This window comes from Oryzias latipes, chromosome 16 (genome assembly GCF_002234675.1).
Source record: "Oryzias latipes chromosome 16, ASM223467v1".
Classification (NCBI taxonomy): domain Eukaryota; kingdom Metazoa; phylum Chordata; class Actinopteri; order Beloniformes; family Adrianichthyidae; genus Oryzias; species Oryzias latipes.
In genome coordinates this window covers 19,074,235-19,092,988 of record NC_019874.2, presented here as the reverse complement: position 1 = coordinate 19,092,988, position 18,754 = coordinate 19,074,235, and the positions used below count along the sequence as shown (strand labels likewise).

The window sequence follows — 18,754 nt, the reverse complement described above, 5'->3', positions numbered from 1 at the left end:
CTCTTTTTTGTCATTTGCATGGCAAAGGTGATCCTGAGAAATGCACTCTTCAATCGAAAATATCGATCAATTTTTAAGTTGATTAATTGTCAAATTAAAGTGTTAATTTATTTTCAAAAACTGGTTAATGTCTTTACTCAAAGCGTTATGGAATACCTATAAAAAGGGAAGTGAAAAAGTTGAATTCTGACACGTTGGTTCAGTTGTTTTTCAATGTTAGACATTGGCCCTAAAAGTCTAGCAGTAAAAATGTTGCTTTTCTAGCACAGAAGTGAATGAATAACTGCACCACTTCAATGTTCAGCCTGAATACAGATCCACAAAAATAACCAAACAGGTCGGTCAAAAATGGCGCACCTCTTTCATTAATATTCAATTAAAGTGTAATAAAAAAGATTAATATTAAAATACAATTTCATTAAATAAAACATAAAATTGATTACTAAGACAATTTTAACATGAACAATGTCAAAACGTAACCTTCTTTTCCATTGCCTATAAAGTTTATTTACTGTTTACATTTAAAGTTTAGCAACCAATTGAAAGCGGTGGAATATTATCTTTTACTAAAATATTTGTTACTACAGTCATTGCAACATTTTTAAATATTGTATAATTAGTTTTCCAATCATGCTTTTTCTATGGGAACATCTTAACATTGATAAAACATCAAATAAAGAGCTGCTTCATACACTGACAACTACATTTCCAGCTGTTATTTTGATCATCACTTTCTAAACTTTATTACCATGGGATAAGACAAAAAAAAAGATTCTCCTTCTCAAATAACATGACAGCTGAAGATCACACTGATTTTCAAAAATTGTTTAAACATTTTTTTTCCAATAAAATGTTGGAAAAGTTTAAAAAAATAATCAGAAATCAACATTCTTAAAACAAAGTTGAAAAAAGGTTTCTGTGTTTTTGTGAAAAGTGGAAAAGCTGAAAACACTGAAGGCATCAGTTTCTCCCTCTTAAGGTCCAGAAAATTTAGGAAGTTGTTTTCAATGGATCCAAACCTTTTGGGGTGCCACTAGCTACAGTTCAGATGGGCTAGGACATAGGTGATAAACTAATTTCATCCCTGTCTTAATCTCCTGTGTTGTGATTTAAATGTGCAAAGATCGTAGTATTTTAGTAGACTTTTTGTTCTTTTCCTAAATTCTGATGATTTAAAAATGTTCTTCAAATCAAAGTGTGTGGCTGCCTATAGTAGAAACACCTCAATGTCTAGTGTCTATTGATTTTGTAACTCAAACATTTGACAGTTTTTAAATTGAATCGGTTAGTTCAAAAGGTCCATGTCCACAATTTTTCAAAATAAAGATATTATATGTTCTATGGTCTTCAAGGGAAAAGCTATCTGATTATGGGCAAAAAAGTCCCAAGTCCGTTGTAATGTGTTGACTATGCTTGACATTTAAAATGCATTAAGTGCAAAATGCCTGGACTTGGGCCTCTCTTGCATGGGTTTAGCTTTATCCCATAGATGGCAGCACTAGTTATCCAATATGGCAGCGCCCCTGTTTAATTCAAGAAGGGCCCAAGTCCAGAGACTTTAGTTTGCTAGTCCTCTGAAATTATAAAAGTGAGGTGCTTCATATTACAGCATTTGTAAGATATGAACTGGTGCTAAATCTGGGTAAAATTTTAATCATTTGGTGTAGCCTCCCTTTAAGCTATGCAATTAAAATCATTTCCTGGAAAAACAAACCTCTTGGACTTGGGCCCCTTTTAAACTAACCGATTCAATTATGTTCTGTTTTTTTTTAACCACTTTTAGAAGCAACTCCCTAATATATTTGCTTAGTGTAGTTAGGGTCCCCATCTGGCTTTCGTACCCACTTTTAGGGAAGCTTTTTTTTTTTTTTCATTTTTAAGCCCAGAATATTATTTTCAATGACATATTCAAAATAATACTGGTGGCGTATTTGAGGGTTGGTTAAAATCTAAAAGACAGTTAGCATCTCAGCAAATAACGACACGTTTCAAGTGTTTTCCTGGTGAGTCATGAGCCTTTATCATTAATAACAACGCTTAGGCATCATTTAACAAAACAAAACAATAATATAAAAATTTAACACTGTCATTAGGACAGAGCTGTTTCTTTATCAGTGGGGATGGGAAGGCTGCTGTTGGTCAGAGTTAATAAAACAGAATGTTGTAGTGGAATGAATGGGAGCCAGAAAAAAATGGCCATTCTTCAAATGAGACGAGTGGGGAGGGATCCTGTTTGGCTCCTGAAGTTCCAGCTCTAAGGTGTGAGGCGGAAAAGAAGGGGAGAAAAGGAAAGGAGAGAAAGACAGGAGCGCTCTGGACTCATCACAGATAAGGCACTTAACATACAAATGCATGAAAGCAGGAGAATCCCCCCCCAGAGCATTTATCCGTTCGGGATTTTTTTTTATAAAAAACAAACAAAAAAACAACACATCTCACAACATCATTTATGATTCTTCCTGTAAACTCACTCGTACATAAAATCAGGGTTCTTATCACACTTTCATTTTCGGCAAAAGCTTTTTGGCAGTGAACTCAAGGAGGTTTGGCCCATTTTATTCGTCTTGGCAAACGCCAACAGAAAAACCCACTTATAATAAACCGAGTCATCACTTTCTAACTTTGTCAAAGTTGAGTCTAAAGCACAATGGCTTCTAAATCCTTGGCTGCTGTGAATCCTAGCGTCATTCCGATGCTCTCAGTGAAAGCAAGGCGAGAGCGTCTCTGCTAAAAGCTGGAAAAAAAAAGAGCTCTGCTGGACTTCCATTAAACCAAACAAAGGAAACTTTGCTGAACTAAAGCCAGGATTCTTCCAAAATGGCTTCAAGTCGCACGAGAGAGCGGAGTCACAAAATCGTGCGTTGTGCAAAAATGTTTCAATGGCCAATGGATTTCATGGTTGCATAGAAGGCAAAAAAAAAAGAAAAAAAAAACAAGAAAAGAAAAAAATGAGAAAGGAAATGCCCTGCGGTGTCATTTACACATTTTGTTCTCTCTGTACAAACAAACAGACAATAAAAGAATAAAGCGTTAGAGTTTTAAAGCCAGGCGCTTCTTAAAACGATTTCGTAGCAGCCATCAGCTGGCTCTCTAAGGCACACAGCTGAAACGGGAAAGCTGAAGTAGAAGCAGCATCACTCCGTCTCCCATTTCTTCCTGAGCGTTTTCCTCCTTTCCATTTTCTCTCACGTTTAGCAGTGAAATTTTTTTTTGGGGGGGGGATTTAAGTTAAGACAACAGCAATGACCCATCTGCCTAAAATGCAACAGGTCATGCCCGTTAGTGTAGTGTCATCTGCTGGATCTCTGTGCCCTCTAAGGTACTACTGAGTATTTTTATACATATGTGTCAACACGTAACAGTGTCAATTTTTCCAAAAATACCTCCTGCTGCTTTTAGTTTTTTGGGAATACTTGTCCCCTCTCACTCCACCTACATCCCCTCTTCATTTTCCATGTGTCCCTTGCAGAACTCTCATTGAGGGATATGAGTCCTTCCTTCCTTCCTTCCTTCCTTCCTTCCTTCCTGTTTGCTCCTCACTCCGTCTTGCGGTGGTTGTTGTTGTGAACTGTGTGACCGTTCTGCATGGGTCCATTTTTCCTAGAGTGCTTTTTATCCTTCGCCTCCTCTTCCTCCTCTTCTGATTCATCCGTTTCGTCTTTGTCACTTCTTTCGTCATCGACTTTTTCCTGGAAATGAAATAAACAGAATAAACTTGTGTCGTTTTCTAGGACACAGTTCCTGCAGAGCGGCAGTAGTTCATTAGAAATTGGCCTCTGAAATGTGGGCGGGACTGTCGGCATGGAGTAAACCCCCCCCCCTTCCCCTCCCTGTTGCGGAGCAAAGCAGAGAACTTGTGGCTAAACCCATTTTATTTTCTACGTCACAAATAAGATCTTCGTCAAATGGCATTTTTTTTCTTTGCTCATGATTCACAATAATTTGAATAAAGAAATGCTCAGACATGCATTTTTCAGCTTAATTTTCATTATATAAGGCAGAAAAATGCCACAAGAACATGTTAAAAACACCAAAAACACTATTTTCATCAAATAAGAATTTGAAATACTTAGTTTTGGCTCTCTTGTTGGATTTATATTTGCTGCACTTTTACCCTGAAGACCAGTGAAACCATTAAAACAATTACCATAGTCTTACTATTAAATAATGTAACTGTGGTGCAGAATCAGCAAATTGTTAAAATCTTATTCAAACTATTTACAAAATGGAAATCCTAATAAAGATTTCCTTTAATCTATTTGTGTATGCACACAATTCTGTCCTCTTTAATGAGCAAATCAGGCCCAAATTCTTCATCTATAGTGGCGAGTTTCCAGTAAATAGTTCATCTTTCTTCATTTTGATCACAGCTTTTGCTCGTTTACTTCCATTTGAAGTCATTTCAATTTCCTAATAAATGTTCCCACAGACTTTCTGATCCTGTTGGCGTTTCCTTACATTGCTGGTGAGGAAGCGGATTGCTATGCGAATGATGAGGATTGCCCAGAAGATGTGGAGGCACTGCAAAGTCATCAGCAGTCCATTGAAGAAGTAGTAGCCAAAGAAGGGCTTGTAGATAGTCACTGGGTATACCCATGTACAGTAAATAATCCTGAAAAACAGCAACATTTACCAGTGATGAGGAGTAACATGAAATAAAAACAAAGCAACCGTGTTCATTAGTTTGCGGTGCATTTGTACCAGAATGGAAAGATTATGAGGCGAGTGACGATGAACACCGCAGCAAAGATGATGAAGATGTAGTTGCAGGCATTTCTCCACCCAGCATAGTTGAACATCTTTGCAGACTGTCAGAAGAAAAGAGAAGCATTTACTCCTGCTTCAGCAAACAGTGACGAGAGACTAGTTCTACTCTAGACAATGACAGTCTGTGTCCACAAGGGGGCAGTGCGGTGTTTACAGGGGATGTAAAAAACATCGTGGGAGCAGTCTGGGTAAAATAACATCAGCAACAAAAGGAGCGCCTGCAGGTAGGACAACACACACCTCTCATAATGATGATGATGTAAATGCTGTGTCGTATGGCTTACAGTGCAAACGCACTTTTGAGTGATAAACAAGACGAGGAGAGGTTCATAAAAGCCTAATTCATTTACAGAAAGACGATAAGATAAACCTTCATTTACCCCACAACTAATGCATTTACAACAGTAGCATGACAGGTAGACGCCGATAGAACGTCAAAGGGGCATTTTAGATTAAAAACAACAGGAAAACATTAAATTAATTTGTTTTTGTGTTTACTGAAAGGTAATCAAGATCCCATAGAAGTCATTGTGAGGGGAACATGAGGTTATGTGTCCTTTGTTACTGCTAAGAATTGCAAGAAGCCTCTAGGGACATCTACCTCGAGGAAATAATCGGAGGAGTCGTGCACCAGCATGATGAGAGTTCCAGCACGGATGTAGTTCACACACCAGGAAAAGCTGATGAGGAGGATGGTGGCTACGTGGTGAACAATCTGCTCCTTAAAGTCCTGAAAAATGTAGGGGGGGCAAACAAAGCAAAACAAGGGGCTTAACCTTTGAAAGAAACAAAAAAAAAAAAAACATTTGAAGCCAGTTTGCATGCAGGCTAAGTCCTCATAAAGAACTATCTAAGCTGGACTTTTCTGATGGATGAACACACTGTGCCTGTTTTGCAAGAGTCTTTCCCACTGTGCTCAGCTGACCGGCTGGAGCAAAGTGTAAGAAACGCACACACTAGTATACGTGTGTAAATACAGTCTAACGTCCATCCACAGCTACAGGACTAATCAGTTATTGGAAAAAAAAAAAAAAAAAGGACTGGTAGTTGTTTTTTGTCCGATGGAGAACATTTGAGAGCATGAACTTACTTTGCGCTTGACATCAGAGGCCACACTGAAGAGTAAAGAACCGTAGAAGCCCAGCTCGATCATGTAGTACCAGTACTGGGATGGGAGGAGAGTCTACATAGAGAGGGAACAGAAAGTTACTTTGAAGATTCATTTCATGAAAATGATGGCCCTAATACAAGATACAGATGTGATTTACTTATAGAAGATTAAAGCGTCTTGGTCAATAAAGTCAAATAATCGTTTTGTTTGTCTAAAGCAATAGGATACGCTGATAATTACAGAAGAGTGACAGAGGCCAAGCCACTGTTCATTTAGAACAACTGATCATAAAACTTAGATAGAATATTAAACTGTTTTTTTTAACCACTAATGTCAGGACTTTCATAAAATAATTAGATTTTTTTTTTTTTACTTTTGAATATATTGTTATTTTTTCTTAAAAAGGTTTATGCAAAAATATTTTAAACTCTTAATAACCAGAAAAACAAATAGTGGATCAGATATTTTCATTAGCAAAATTCATTTGGAAAACTTTAGTAAATGTTGTGGTAGTTTTGGTAAAGTAGAGATAAATGTGGTTGTTAGGAGCTCCTGTTCTCCTGCATGGCTGGCATTAAAAACAAGGTCAAAAGTTCATGTGTTCACCTCCTTTAGAGGCGATATAAAATCTATATATATTTTAAAACATTATAAAACAAAAGTATACATTTACATAATGGCATATTTAAATGGTCCTAAACTATATGTTATAACAAATTGTTTAACTGAGACATTTGCATTAAGCCTCTAGTAGATATTTGTTTAACTGCATTAGGCTTCAAAAGAGGATTTTTTTTTACTTAAAGAAAAGCTGAAAAAACAAGTCAAATACTGAGGTCTTCTTAAGCTCATTTACTAATTTGTAACTTATAAGTAACTTATCAGTAGTTCATTTATAATGAAGCTGTGAATAGTGAGTGGAGGCTGCAGTAGCATCAACTGATGGAGTTCAACTGTCTTTTTTATACCACATATCTTCAGCCAGTGGAGGAACATACCATAACTGGGAAGCCTTCCCACATCTGCTTCACATCATACAGCCATGGTTTCTGGAGAGGGATACAGGATGGACATGAGACAGAAGAACCTCACAGGTATATTAACATCCACTGCACCAAAAGAAGTCGGTGCTTCCTCTCTGCCACAGGAAGAGATGAGGTTATCACAGCAAACGGAGCAACTCTATATGACAACTTAGAAAAAAAACACGAGTTACGCAAAAAAAAACGTCAAAATAAAGAGGTAGAATGGCTGAGGTACTCACATCAATAAGGGATGCCAGGCCAGCAATGAAAGCAAGAAGGTAAAACGTAAATCTCCAACTGCAAGAGAACATACAAACACACACACTTTCTCCTCAGTCAATGGGAAAGACGGATAGACGTGTCGTCCACCAACAGATGGGTACAGGTATACAACCGTCCATACTCTCATTCACTGCCAAATCTATGGTTTGAGAGAGACACCAGGCTGCAGGAACTGCATGGAAACGACTAGAGAAATGCACTGCACGTGTCAGATCAGGCAGCACAAACAAAAAAACAGAAATATAGCCTCCCAGTTAATATCCTGTTTCAGACACAATAACAGGTATGCCCCTGCTCATTTAACGAAGATTACAAAGATTTGCTGAAAACGCAGCAGCGCCATAGGATAGTAGAAACAGAGGAAGCGTGTGACAGATACCATGATGGGGAAAGAAACAAAAAGCCTGTTGTCTGCACAACCACAATGGACGGATTGAGAAAAAAAAAGTCATTATGTTGCAACCAGAGCAGTGAAAGGCACACCATAACCGGGGAGCGGCAAACATGCAGTCACAAGCGCGCCCTGCATACGCCCACAAATGCAGCCACAACTCTGCAGAGGACTGGATCGCCAACATGACACGTCTCAGGTTTATGGTGTTTCTCCTCATGAAAAAGAGACAATCAGCCTTGAGACACATGCAGACAGCATGCATTAAGGAGCTAAAGCCCTGTCAGAATGTGGCTGTTCTCAAAATAGAAAAGATCCACGCCGATTAATTATGATTATGCCGCTTTTAGCCACAATAAATTAATTGAACCCATTTTTTTTATGACTGAAAGACGAAAAGCTTTATTTGATTTGTCCTCAAACCAAAAAACATGTCAACAACGATAAAAACTCACAGCGATGAAAATGTTGCAATAAAGACATTGCAGGCGATGGAAAAACCAATCTACAGGAGGATGCATTTCAAAGTGCAAGTGCATGTGATGGTCATTCCATGATGCTCTGCTGCTGCCGTCACCCAGCATATACACATATTCACACTTCCTGGTTTACCCATCATGCTTTGCACACAGGAGCAGAAAACTTTAGCTCATCTTTGTGTGTGTTTCAGAAAAAAAGATTCTCACTGCATTTACCTGGCCTCCCGAAACTTTTTCAGTAAACTCGGTCTATCCTGGTTCCTCCGTCGCCTGAACCATCGCTGGATCTGCCGCTCCGAGGAGCCAGTCTGCTTGCACAGGCTTGCTATGGACGACTGAAGCCATCGCAAAGGAAGGAGACTTTAGCGGTTTGCTGGGAAAAGCGCTCTTTCAAAAGGGAGAAGAACTTTACCTGACTTGGGGTTTTGCTGATGTTACAGTAGTAGCATTCCAGTGTAGGGTTGTGTGGAGCTTTGAGCCGCACCGTCTCCTTCACCCCAAGAAGAGACGCTAAAGGTGTCGCCACTGTCCTAATGAAAAAAAGGAAAGGGTAAAAAAAAAAGGTGGAAATAATATTACACAAAATGCAGAGTTCATCTTATAGAAAACATCTGTATAAACCAAAAACAACAGCTTTAAGAGATGAACTGATCACATGGCATGTATGTTGGTGTTTCGGAAGTCTTTAGGATTATGGTAAATATGCAACTAAATATTTTTTATCTAAAAAAAGAATTCCTTTTTTCTTGCAGCCAAAATACATTTGTGAGGTTTTCCCAGGTGGGCTTCAGAGGACCACGAGCCTTTCAAAACGTCTGCTTTAACATCTGGATCATTCCAGGCTCCAAAGTTTTCTTAGGAACAAAAAAAGTCAACAAACATTCCCCGTCTGCACATCTGCGTCCCTCTGCAGGAAGAGGATTTTCAAATAGAATTTTAGTACAATCCTAATAAAATTAAAAATAAAAGCGTCTGATTTTGTGTCTCAGGTTCACCACAAAGCTAAAATGGTGCTCCGCAGTCACTAGTACTGGTGTCATTGTCAAGTGTGCAAAACCTGCTTCTTTCACAACCATTTAAGATGTTTTACAAAGGAAACCATCACCAAAAATCATGTAAAAAACTTTGGTTAGATGAGCCTGTGAAGAGAAGGCAAGACGTAAAAGGCAGGAAGTGTGTTGTGCAAGACGGATGACAAAATGCTGATGCACTAAAGCTGCTAGTGGGGCAAAGCAGAACTTTACAGTAAAGATGATGACTTTTAATCCGACTGAAACCTTAAGTTATATTGGACAAGGTACCTACTAAAAGTCCCACTCTGATTAAAATGGTGTTTCTAACATGTTTTTGAAACATTATTCTGATGATAGAGGACACATAGGGCAAAAATTAGTCTTAAAATTGTATTTTTGAGAATTTCTTTATTCAAATTGTTGTGATTTAAGAGCAGATGAAAAAATGCCAGCTGACATAGGACCGTATTTGTAAAAAACATAAAATGGGTGGGCCAAAAGCTCCCTGATCCAATCATTGACGGTAAATGAGAACTGGACTGAGTGACCCCTCCCCCCTCGCGTTCCAAGCAGGAAGTATCAGCTGGTCATAAAGAGTTAAAATCCCATTGATTTCTATTGAGAAATAAACAGCTGTTACTCAGTCATTATGTTCGTCAGAATAACCGTTCTTACTCTACTACCTTTTATTAACATGTTTTTTGCTAATCTAATTTTTTTTGTGCTGTAGCACAAGTTATTCAACCTATAAACTGACCAATCAGATTCCTCAATGAAAGTAGGCGGCCTCGCATCGAACGTTCAAAGCATTTGATTGACAGATTCTCCTGAGAAGGGATGTGGCCTACTAATAGATGTCTGGTTCTAACATGTGGATGGAAATGACTTCATTTGATTGGAGCAGGTTGTGAGGCATTTTCTGCGGGTGACGTGACATGCGCTCTGTCCAGTTATATATTATACAGTCAGTGGTTCCAATCTATTAGGACGACCAAATCCATGTATGTCTTTGTTTTCCTCTGCGCTGGCATCTGACTCAAAACTGTCCGGCTGGACAGCTCCAATGTTAGGTAATGTTAGGCTGGGGTTGTGAGGGAGAGCAGGAGAGTGCGTCAACAGAGAGCTGGGTGAGGGGTGATGGGAAGGGGGAGCGGGGTTGCCCCGCGCCAACAGTCCCACCTATAACTTCTAATGAACTACTGCCATTCTGCAGAACCCATGTCCTAGAAAACGACACTGTTTTTTTGATTATGGCTAAAAAATAAAAGACCACTGGTAATACTTTTCCAATAAATCAAAGGATGATCAAAGTGGGATTTTAATAGCTTTTGAATTTACTAGATTCTCAAGCTTTCATATCAGAGTTTAGGATTCAGACCACCACATTGTTGGAATTTTCCTGAATGCATGTCAGACGAAGTCTTGGCATACAATGGTTGCATTTCTGAGCATTTAGGCTTGGGACATGCACAACTGATTGGAGATTTAGTTCTAGTGCAAAAAAAAAAGCGGGAATGAGAGGTATATTTTTTTAATTTATAGGGCACAGAGGGCACGACTGATGTTTCTTTCCCCTGTTGAAAGCTCCTCTAACATATAACAAAAGACATTTATCTCCCTTACTTATTATTAAAACGTCTACAACAATCACCTCACCGTCTTTACTTTTCTATGTAAATGCATTATCTCTTCATTGCTATGCAGGGTGCAATAATTTCTCCTCCAAAACTCCATATACAGTATAAACTAAAATGAAACCATGAATATGAGGCTGAAATGAACAGACATCATGTTTATGCTGCTCCATGCTTCCTCTATTGGAGATTATAAAGCAACAGGCAGGCTTCAGCAACTGTCATGCAGGTTTGTAAAAGTAATAAATCCTTTTATCAGCACTGATTCTCAGCTTTCCTGTTGCTAGAGTTGCAAATAAAAAGAGGCATCACAATCATTCTAGAAACAGAAAAAATAACAGATGTTTTCTATATAATCTTGGAGAGAATGAATAAGAAAAGTTTGTAGCTGGAAGAGAAAACAAGACAATCTAGAAGCATGAGGCTATAACTTAAGGCAAAGGGCTTCCCCATGGTAGAATCAAAAGTGGAATCACCTTTCAAAGATCTGGCGGACAATGAGGAATACCAGGGCGATGGGAAGTGCCACCCATAAGTCGTTGGCTTTGGCATAAACACGTCCATCCCGGTCCACCAAGTCCGCCCAGCCCAGACCCTTTGGAAACCACAGCCGCTCCTGCCAGAACCACTCGCTCAGCTCTGCCAGCATCCTGAAATGCAACACACAGCACGGGTAAGCGCCACCTTTATGGCTTTATTGGCCTGTAAAGATTAGCCTGAAAAATGTGTCAACAAACGGTTCCAACCTGCTGTGAAGCCTGGCCGGGCCCAGGTTTGTAATGAAGACTGCGCTTCATTAAGGAAGTGATTTGAGGCCCACGGTTGCAAATGAATTATGACTCACATCCCTCCGATGATCTCCCTCCCTCACCACTAACTTCTTCACTCTCTTTCTACTCCCTGAACTGAGCGTCGGAAATGTTTACTTCCCTCTGTGCCCTTCGGGTAAAAAGAAGCACATGGATCTGCTGTTGACAGCCTGAAGGGAAAGATTTGCTCACACCAAGTTTTTTTTTTTTGTTTAGCTTTCTGCCTACGATCCGGGCCGTTCTATGCAGAATGTCAAATCTTTAGAAAATCCTCTAAGTTAGTGGTGAGGGAGGGATATCATCGGAGGGATGTGAGTCATAATTCATTTGCAAGCGTGGGCCGGGGGTGGGGGTGGGGGGTATGTGTCTCCATATGCACCAGCTGCGGAGATCCCCCTCCATGCCGCCGCCCCATCCACGCAGCTGCAAATGCCAAAGGCATGCAGCCGCTTCGCTTCCACTCCCGGCTCCACCCTGCTGCTCCCTCCCCGCCAGTTATCATGAGGAATTCCCTGACCAAGAAACATTTGTACGGCTCTCCCCTCCATGAGAGTCCTCTAAGGAATGCCAAGAACTGAGCTGTGATATTAATGCAGGACTGGTTCTGTCAACTCCATTCTTATGGTTCACATTCAACAGCTGTCGGTAACGACACCTAAAGAAAAGTGAACCATCACTGAGGTCATGAGGGATACTTTTTTAAATGTTTTATAGAAACCTGTGAGGATAAAATTTTACATTTTTTAACATTTTCCCTCAGCTGACCTCAGAACCTTTTTAGCCAGCAGTCCAAAAATATTTGATCACCGTCAGGCATTTTTTGCAAATACACCTCGTACCTTTTAGCTTCTATTTTGAAGAGTAAAACAATGTAAGATTCATTGTCGATAACCGACAAACGGATGAGAAAAGTGTCTCAGCTTTTGGTAAAGACAGGATTTTTCACAGTAGTCCCATTTGATTCAACAAGTTAAGAGCTTTTACTAGCCCTTGTGCTATCTTGTGGGGTCCAGATGACCCCACTCCCAACGTTTTTTTACTACTTGTAATACACAGAAATTATATGATTAACTTCTTTTACTACACTTTCACACTTTGGTTCAGCCTTAAGTGAACTGAAACCCTCGGACGGACTAGGGTTTGCTTTGGTCCGCACATGAGTTCAGGTGAGGTTTCACTCTGGCCAAACAGCTTCTCGGTCACAATTCCACATTCTTCCTCAGTGAAACGCAGCGTCAGGAAACACTGAGTTACATGATTGTATTTCTAAAGAGGGGAATGTTTCTTCCATTGTAGCAGTTTTTTGAGTGTCTGAAGTCCATTTTCCATTCACTCATTAGGTTTTAGAATGAAGGGCAAGTAACTACAAAACTGGGTTTAAGCAGGAAATGGCAACAAAAAAAAAAAAAAAAAAAGTTGAATCTAATTGTCTAATTTTACTCTTGATTTTTTTAAATATATTTACCTAACATAAAACATTTTTTGGACTTCACAAAAAATCATGTAGAATAATAATATTGACATTAATCAGAATCCTTTTATTGTCATTGTATATGGTGATACAATGAAATTGCAGCAGCCTTGGAGTAATGAAAATAAATAAAATAAAAGAGAAATACATTAATGCAACTTCCTCACAATTTTTGATTTTAAAGGCATCAGTCATTTTCATATAATATTCATAGTAATGCTGATAATTTCTTATTTACTGATCAATGTTCGGGTATTTTTAGCAGATAAAGAAGGAAAGATTTCAAAATGTGGTTGGGAAAAGTTGTTGTATTTGTATTTATTATAATCAAACATATCCACTTATTTTTGTGTATAGACTATGAGTGTGTGAACCTCAGGAGAAGGTCTCATGCTACATGAATTGGTTGCTTTCCACATCAAGTCACATTAGTCGCTATCGGCACCGTTTCCTGTTGCAACACCTAAACTGACAGCAATATTTTTTTCAGTTTCCTCCCTTCACGAATGTGTTAGTAAATGTGAAGTATGACAGGCTTTTTCTGGTCACTGTGTTAGTGAATACATCACGTCTCACTAAGATACACAGTAACCCAACCAAAGGCAGGTATGTAAATTGGCTTTTGAGGAGGCACATGTGGTTCAAAGTGCGACCAGATCCGTGTGTGCTTTGTCAAAATTAGTTTCCACGATGACTGATTATAAAGCCCTTCACAATTGTATCAGTTATGACTGACAAACATACAGCAAAGCAAATATCTGATAGTGGAGACGCAGGACAAAAGGCCTGAACCGTGTGGACTGCTGCAGCGCTGCGCTGTGTGGGATCACTTTCTGGACCTGAGAGGTTATTTTTAGGGCTTCAAGTTGAGGTCACCCAGTGAATGCAGCATGGTTAAAGCCCTCTGCTTCCCCCACCCCCCACCCCCAGCTTTCTCTGCACCCCACCCTATTGGACGGTTGGATCATATGACCAGGCTCTGACCATTTAAACAGGGCCAATGAAAGAACGGGATGCCTCCGCTGGGGGTGGGAGAGGGGAAGGAGGATTTTATTTCCCCCCCTAAAAAAAGCTTTATTAGCAATTGAGTTGTCATACATAGAACAACAGTAACTATATAAACAATATTACCACAAATAACAATCACCATTGCCTAAAATGAAATATATAAAGAACATAAAAGAAGGAATGAACATAATACACACACACAAAATCTCACATCACATGAACAAAAGGCTTTACATTTAAAAGGAAGCCTTCCTTCCTGAGGAGGTTGTGTCACTACAATGACGACAACTGTATAAACTAGATGTACAGAAACATTTAACATTGAATTGTTTTACTTTGGGTAAAGTCCCTTATGATCTTTTTTTCAAAGCGTTCCCTGTCGGCTTTTAATTATGAATATGTCGATTTTACCCTCTGAGTTCTGGGCCGAAACGTTGCCCCTCTCGTCACCCGGCCGAAAGCTCTCTATTTGCACTCTCTCCCGCTAGCTTACAGCCCCTCACAACCCCGACATAACTTTACCGGTGCAACAAAAATGATGAGCAACAGTGGAGCGATCCAGACGTACAGTTTTGAGTCTGATGCCAGCTCAGATGAGGAAAAAGAAAGATGCGTGTGTTCAAGGCGTGCATGCTCTGTTGCAACACAACAGACTGTCAAAAGTGCTAAATGGGTCGTTAATTTACAAAAAACTGTGAAACAGCTACAACGATGAACTTTGAATGCAGATATGAATGGCATGTCATTGTTTTACACTTAATAGTGTCACAGTTTTTAGCATGAGCTTCCCATCAAAATCTAAAATAAAAAACTGACTCAACTCATCATTCAGCTGCTGGTTTCTGAATTCTAACTTTGCTCACTTCTTGTAACCCAACTCATTTAGCCTCCATTGGCTGAGCCCAGCAAAAGTCTTAGACTCTCGACTGCACAAGCTCAAGTGGCCGCTGGAGAGGCAGCAACACTTTCTGCACACGCTTCATTAGTTGTAACTCAGGTCATGCCTTAGGCATTTGGAGCAAGAGGGTTCTGATCATGAGACATGGCCATCCTTTACATTTTTGTAGAGATGTTTGGTAAAAAAAAAAAAACATCCTGCCAAATCAAACGATTAAAATGAAACAAAAATAAACCAAACTTTAAGTATTTTAGCACTTTTTTTTTCAAAAGCATCCCATAAACTTTATGTTCAATCAGTTTGTCACTCAGTTCCAATCTGCATTGTAAAAGAACAGAAGAAAGGGACTTTGTTTAGACCAAAGGTCTGCAACCTGAAGCCCTGGAGCCACATGTGGCTCCTTTATCCCTCTATTGTGGCTCTTTGGCTTTGAAGAAAAGGGCTGATGATTTGAAAATAAATAATTGGTTAGTTAGTAAGCTAAATAATGGTAAAAGGTTTGATTTATTGTCGGAATGGTACATTACTAGAATCATTTGAAAATCCTATCTTAAAGTTGCTGCAGCAGGAGGATCGTATTTGACACAGGTTGTATTTTATTTTAAAAAGGACTTTTATGTACTGCTGTCAATAGTAATATGATAAATATAACACTTATGATTCAATTTTAGCAAATATTTGTAAAGAATATTTTATAAAAAAAAATTCTAAACAAGGTGGGACTTTGCCTTTGGTCTGTTTAGGTGTTAAAGTTTGCAGACTCCTGGTTTAGACACGGAACTGATGAATTGTTGATGCAAATCAGTCAAAAGCACTGTGTGAATGCATCAGAGGGCCTGATTGTGGTCATTGTCATGCTAATGATATTTTTGATAAGCAAAATCCAACAAAGTGTAGGATCTGATGGACACTGATTACCCAATGAAATCAGGAGGAGAAAAAAAAACAGATGTAATCACAAAAAGCCTGTGCTACCTTTCAGATAGTGTGTGTTATCACTGAATGTAGAACTTTGGTCAGACAGTGTTCTTCATAAACTAAATTGACAATCAATCAAAAATTATTCATTTGATTGTTAACTATTAATTCTACCATAAATCAACTTGTTTCTCCTCTGAGTCTATGTGATAGATAGATAGATAGATAGATAGATAGATAGATAGATAGATAGATAGATAGATAGATAGATAGATAGATAGATAGATAGATAGATAGATAGATAGATAGATAGATAGATAGATAGATAGATAGATAGATAGAGTTGACCTACAAAACAATTATGTAGACTTGAGCAGCAGTTGAATAAGCAGTTGAATAAAGTCTGCCTTCAGATTAGCTAAATGTTGCTACACACACACACACACACACACACACACGCACGCACGCACGCACGCACGCACGCACGCACGCACGCACACACACACACGCACGCACGCACGCACGCACGCACGCACGCACGCACGCACGCACGCACGCACGCACGCACGCACGCACGCACACACACACACACACACACACACACACACACACACACACACACACACACACACACACACACACACACACACACACACACACACACACACACACACACACACACACACACACACACACACACACACACACACACACAGATCCAGAGGAAAAACTAGCAAAACTCTCTGAAAACTACAAAATACCGAAAAGAAGGGCTCAAATCTGATAAAAACCACTGTACTTTGGAGAAAAAATGTGATAAAATGTCATCAAGTTTAGAAAATACGAAAATCCGGCACTCCTTAGTGGGGTGTACGTATCATCATGACCGTTAGCTTAAAAGATATTAAGCTCGTGGTGGAAGATTCGTACTTTATTTCGTTTTCATGCGCATCCCAGCAGCCTGTTCGTCCGTAGGTCTAACAGCTGATCAATGATTGTGTCAACGCGTCAATGAATGATTAGAGGTTTTCCACGAAATTGAAAAAGGAGAAGATTTCCACCACAGCAGTCAGAGCAGAAGAGCGGCCTATGTTTTTTTTTTTTTTTAGAAGTAACTAATTCCTCCATGAATACGTAATGACGTCTAAACCACAGAGCGAGGCGATGCATGCGTGGGTCCGCCGCAAGAACTCGAGAGCGCACATAAATGATCATTTACTAGGCTAGCCGACATGAAAGCGAAAGGGCACTTACTTTAAGGCTTTTTCCTGTCAGGAAACGCCAAAATGTTGCTTTTCGCTCTGAGATCCGGGTTACGTGTACTTCCACTCCGTAGTCCGGCTCCCTCGTCGGCAGCTAGAATGTAACGGTCCCTTTAGCGTCCAGCCCGCTGCTTGAAGTCAGAAAGGTGCTGCTAGTCCAAATGCTAATTCTCGCATCTTTGCATAGCTGTTAAGGGAGTTTTCCTTTAGGGGAAAGGTGGATGTGAAAGCCAGAAAGCAGATTTAAAGGTTAGTGGGATGCTGCTGCGCTGTCTCTCCCATCGGGCGTTCGAGCTTTCCCGACTTTCGTGGCGGTGTCTCTGCTAGCTCGCTCCCCGTCCTGTGAACGGAGTCTGCGGGGTCTGTGAGGGCGTGCGGCCGCGCGGAGGTGCAGGTCGGGCCGGCTGGGGAGCGGACCGATAGAATGGAGGGACAGACAGGGAGGAGTGAGAGGGATAACGGAAAGGGAGGGACGCAGATGACGTCCCGGCTCGTGAGAGGGAATTTGGCTGACACACATATCCGCATTTTGTTTCCGCTCAAATTTTACACTTTGTCCCTTTTAGCGATGGCCGTTCCGGCTCAAAGAGCGGAGCCTCTGGCCTCTCATGGTTTTCCTGTTACCACGAGCATCATGAGTAATTGTAAAAAATAAAAAAAAACATACAAATTTACATTTTAATGTTGCTCATTAGATTGGCAACTTGGCTATAAAATTCTGAACTAGGTACTTTTATTTTTTTGTAATTTATTAAAACTCCCTGGGATGGGATCGATATTACATTCAGCTATTCCACTTGGAGTTAACCTTTGACCTTTTGCAGTTTGTCCTGGCTTTACTTCTCAAACACAAACATGAACCTTCTGGAAAAGTAAAAACACTTCTTCATGGTACATCTATTCATTGAGGGACTTAATACAGCACTTATAATACTATGTTATAGTATTGTGCATAATAGGGTGTAACAATTAATCGACTTAAATCGATGAGCGATTTATATTCCTAGCATCCAACCAGATCGATCTGTCTGAGACAAGTTTTCAATCAAATTGACTTACACCATTGTTTCAAAATGATATCGATTATACCGTTCTTGGAAAACAGCATTTGGATTGAAGTAGGTTAGGTTTATCTTACTTTGACGTAAAAATGACAAAGTGCCATCACAGCAGACAACACACTCGTGATGGCAGCAAAAAATGATCAAACCGTCATTCCATTCCAATGTGTGGAAACACTTTGAATCCTGCAAAGACATGAGCCCATACAGTGTGGTTGTAATGATGTTCCCTCTGGATTATTTTGATGTGGACAAACAGCAGTGGGCTGAACTTTTGGAAACTAAACTGTGAATGGATTTGGCACTAATTCTTGTTTACTTGTTTGTTCACATATTTAATTTGCACTGGATTATCTTGCAAGAAATCCAACAATATGCCTCATAGTACAGTCTCCAGATATTTATCTGAGTCACTCTGGTGGAATTTTTGTTCAAAGATGTGGATCCATTTTAGATCAGTGAATCGTAACAAACCCGACCCTTTAAAAGGGTAACTGGAGGAACAGTCTGACTTCAGGTCTGTGCAACCTCTGCTTTGTAAAAGAGCGTGTCCTAGATAGTAATAGTTTGCACATGTGAAGAAGGTTCAGTAGGACAAGGTCACAGAAACTGATATGTTTGAGTG

At 39.7% G+C, this 18,754-nt stretch overlaps 1 protein-coding gene across 1 annotated transcript; it reads right to left on the bottom strand.

Moving 5' to 3' along the window:
• Positions 1-1,857: 1,857 nt before the first annotated feature.
• LOC101160439 (ceramide synthase 2-like) lies at positions 1,858-17,507 on the bottom strand. Its single transcript, XM_004077921.4, has 11 exons — positions 17,061-17,507; positions 11,179-11,352; positions 8,468-8,585; positions 8,272-8,390; positions 7,143-7,200; positions 6,877-6,927; positions 5,858-5,950; positions 5,369-5,497; positions 4,702-4,808; positions 4,459-4,612; positions 1,858-3,689 (listed from the first exon to the last, which is right to left on the bottom strand). The coding sequence occupies exons 2-11, from the start codon at positions 11,349-11,351 to the stop codon at positions 3,537-3,539; spliced, it is 1,155 nt and encodes a 384-aa protein (XP_004077969.1). The 5' UTR covers position 11,352; positions 17,061-17,507; the 3' UTR covers positions 1,858-3,536.
• Positions 17,508-18,754: the final 1,247 nt, after the last annotated feature.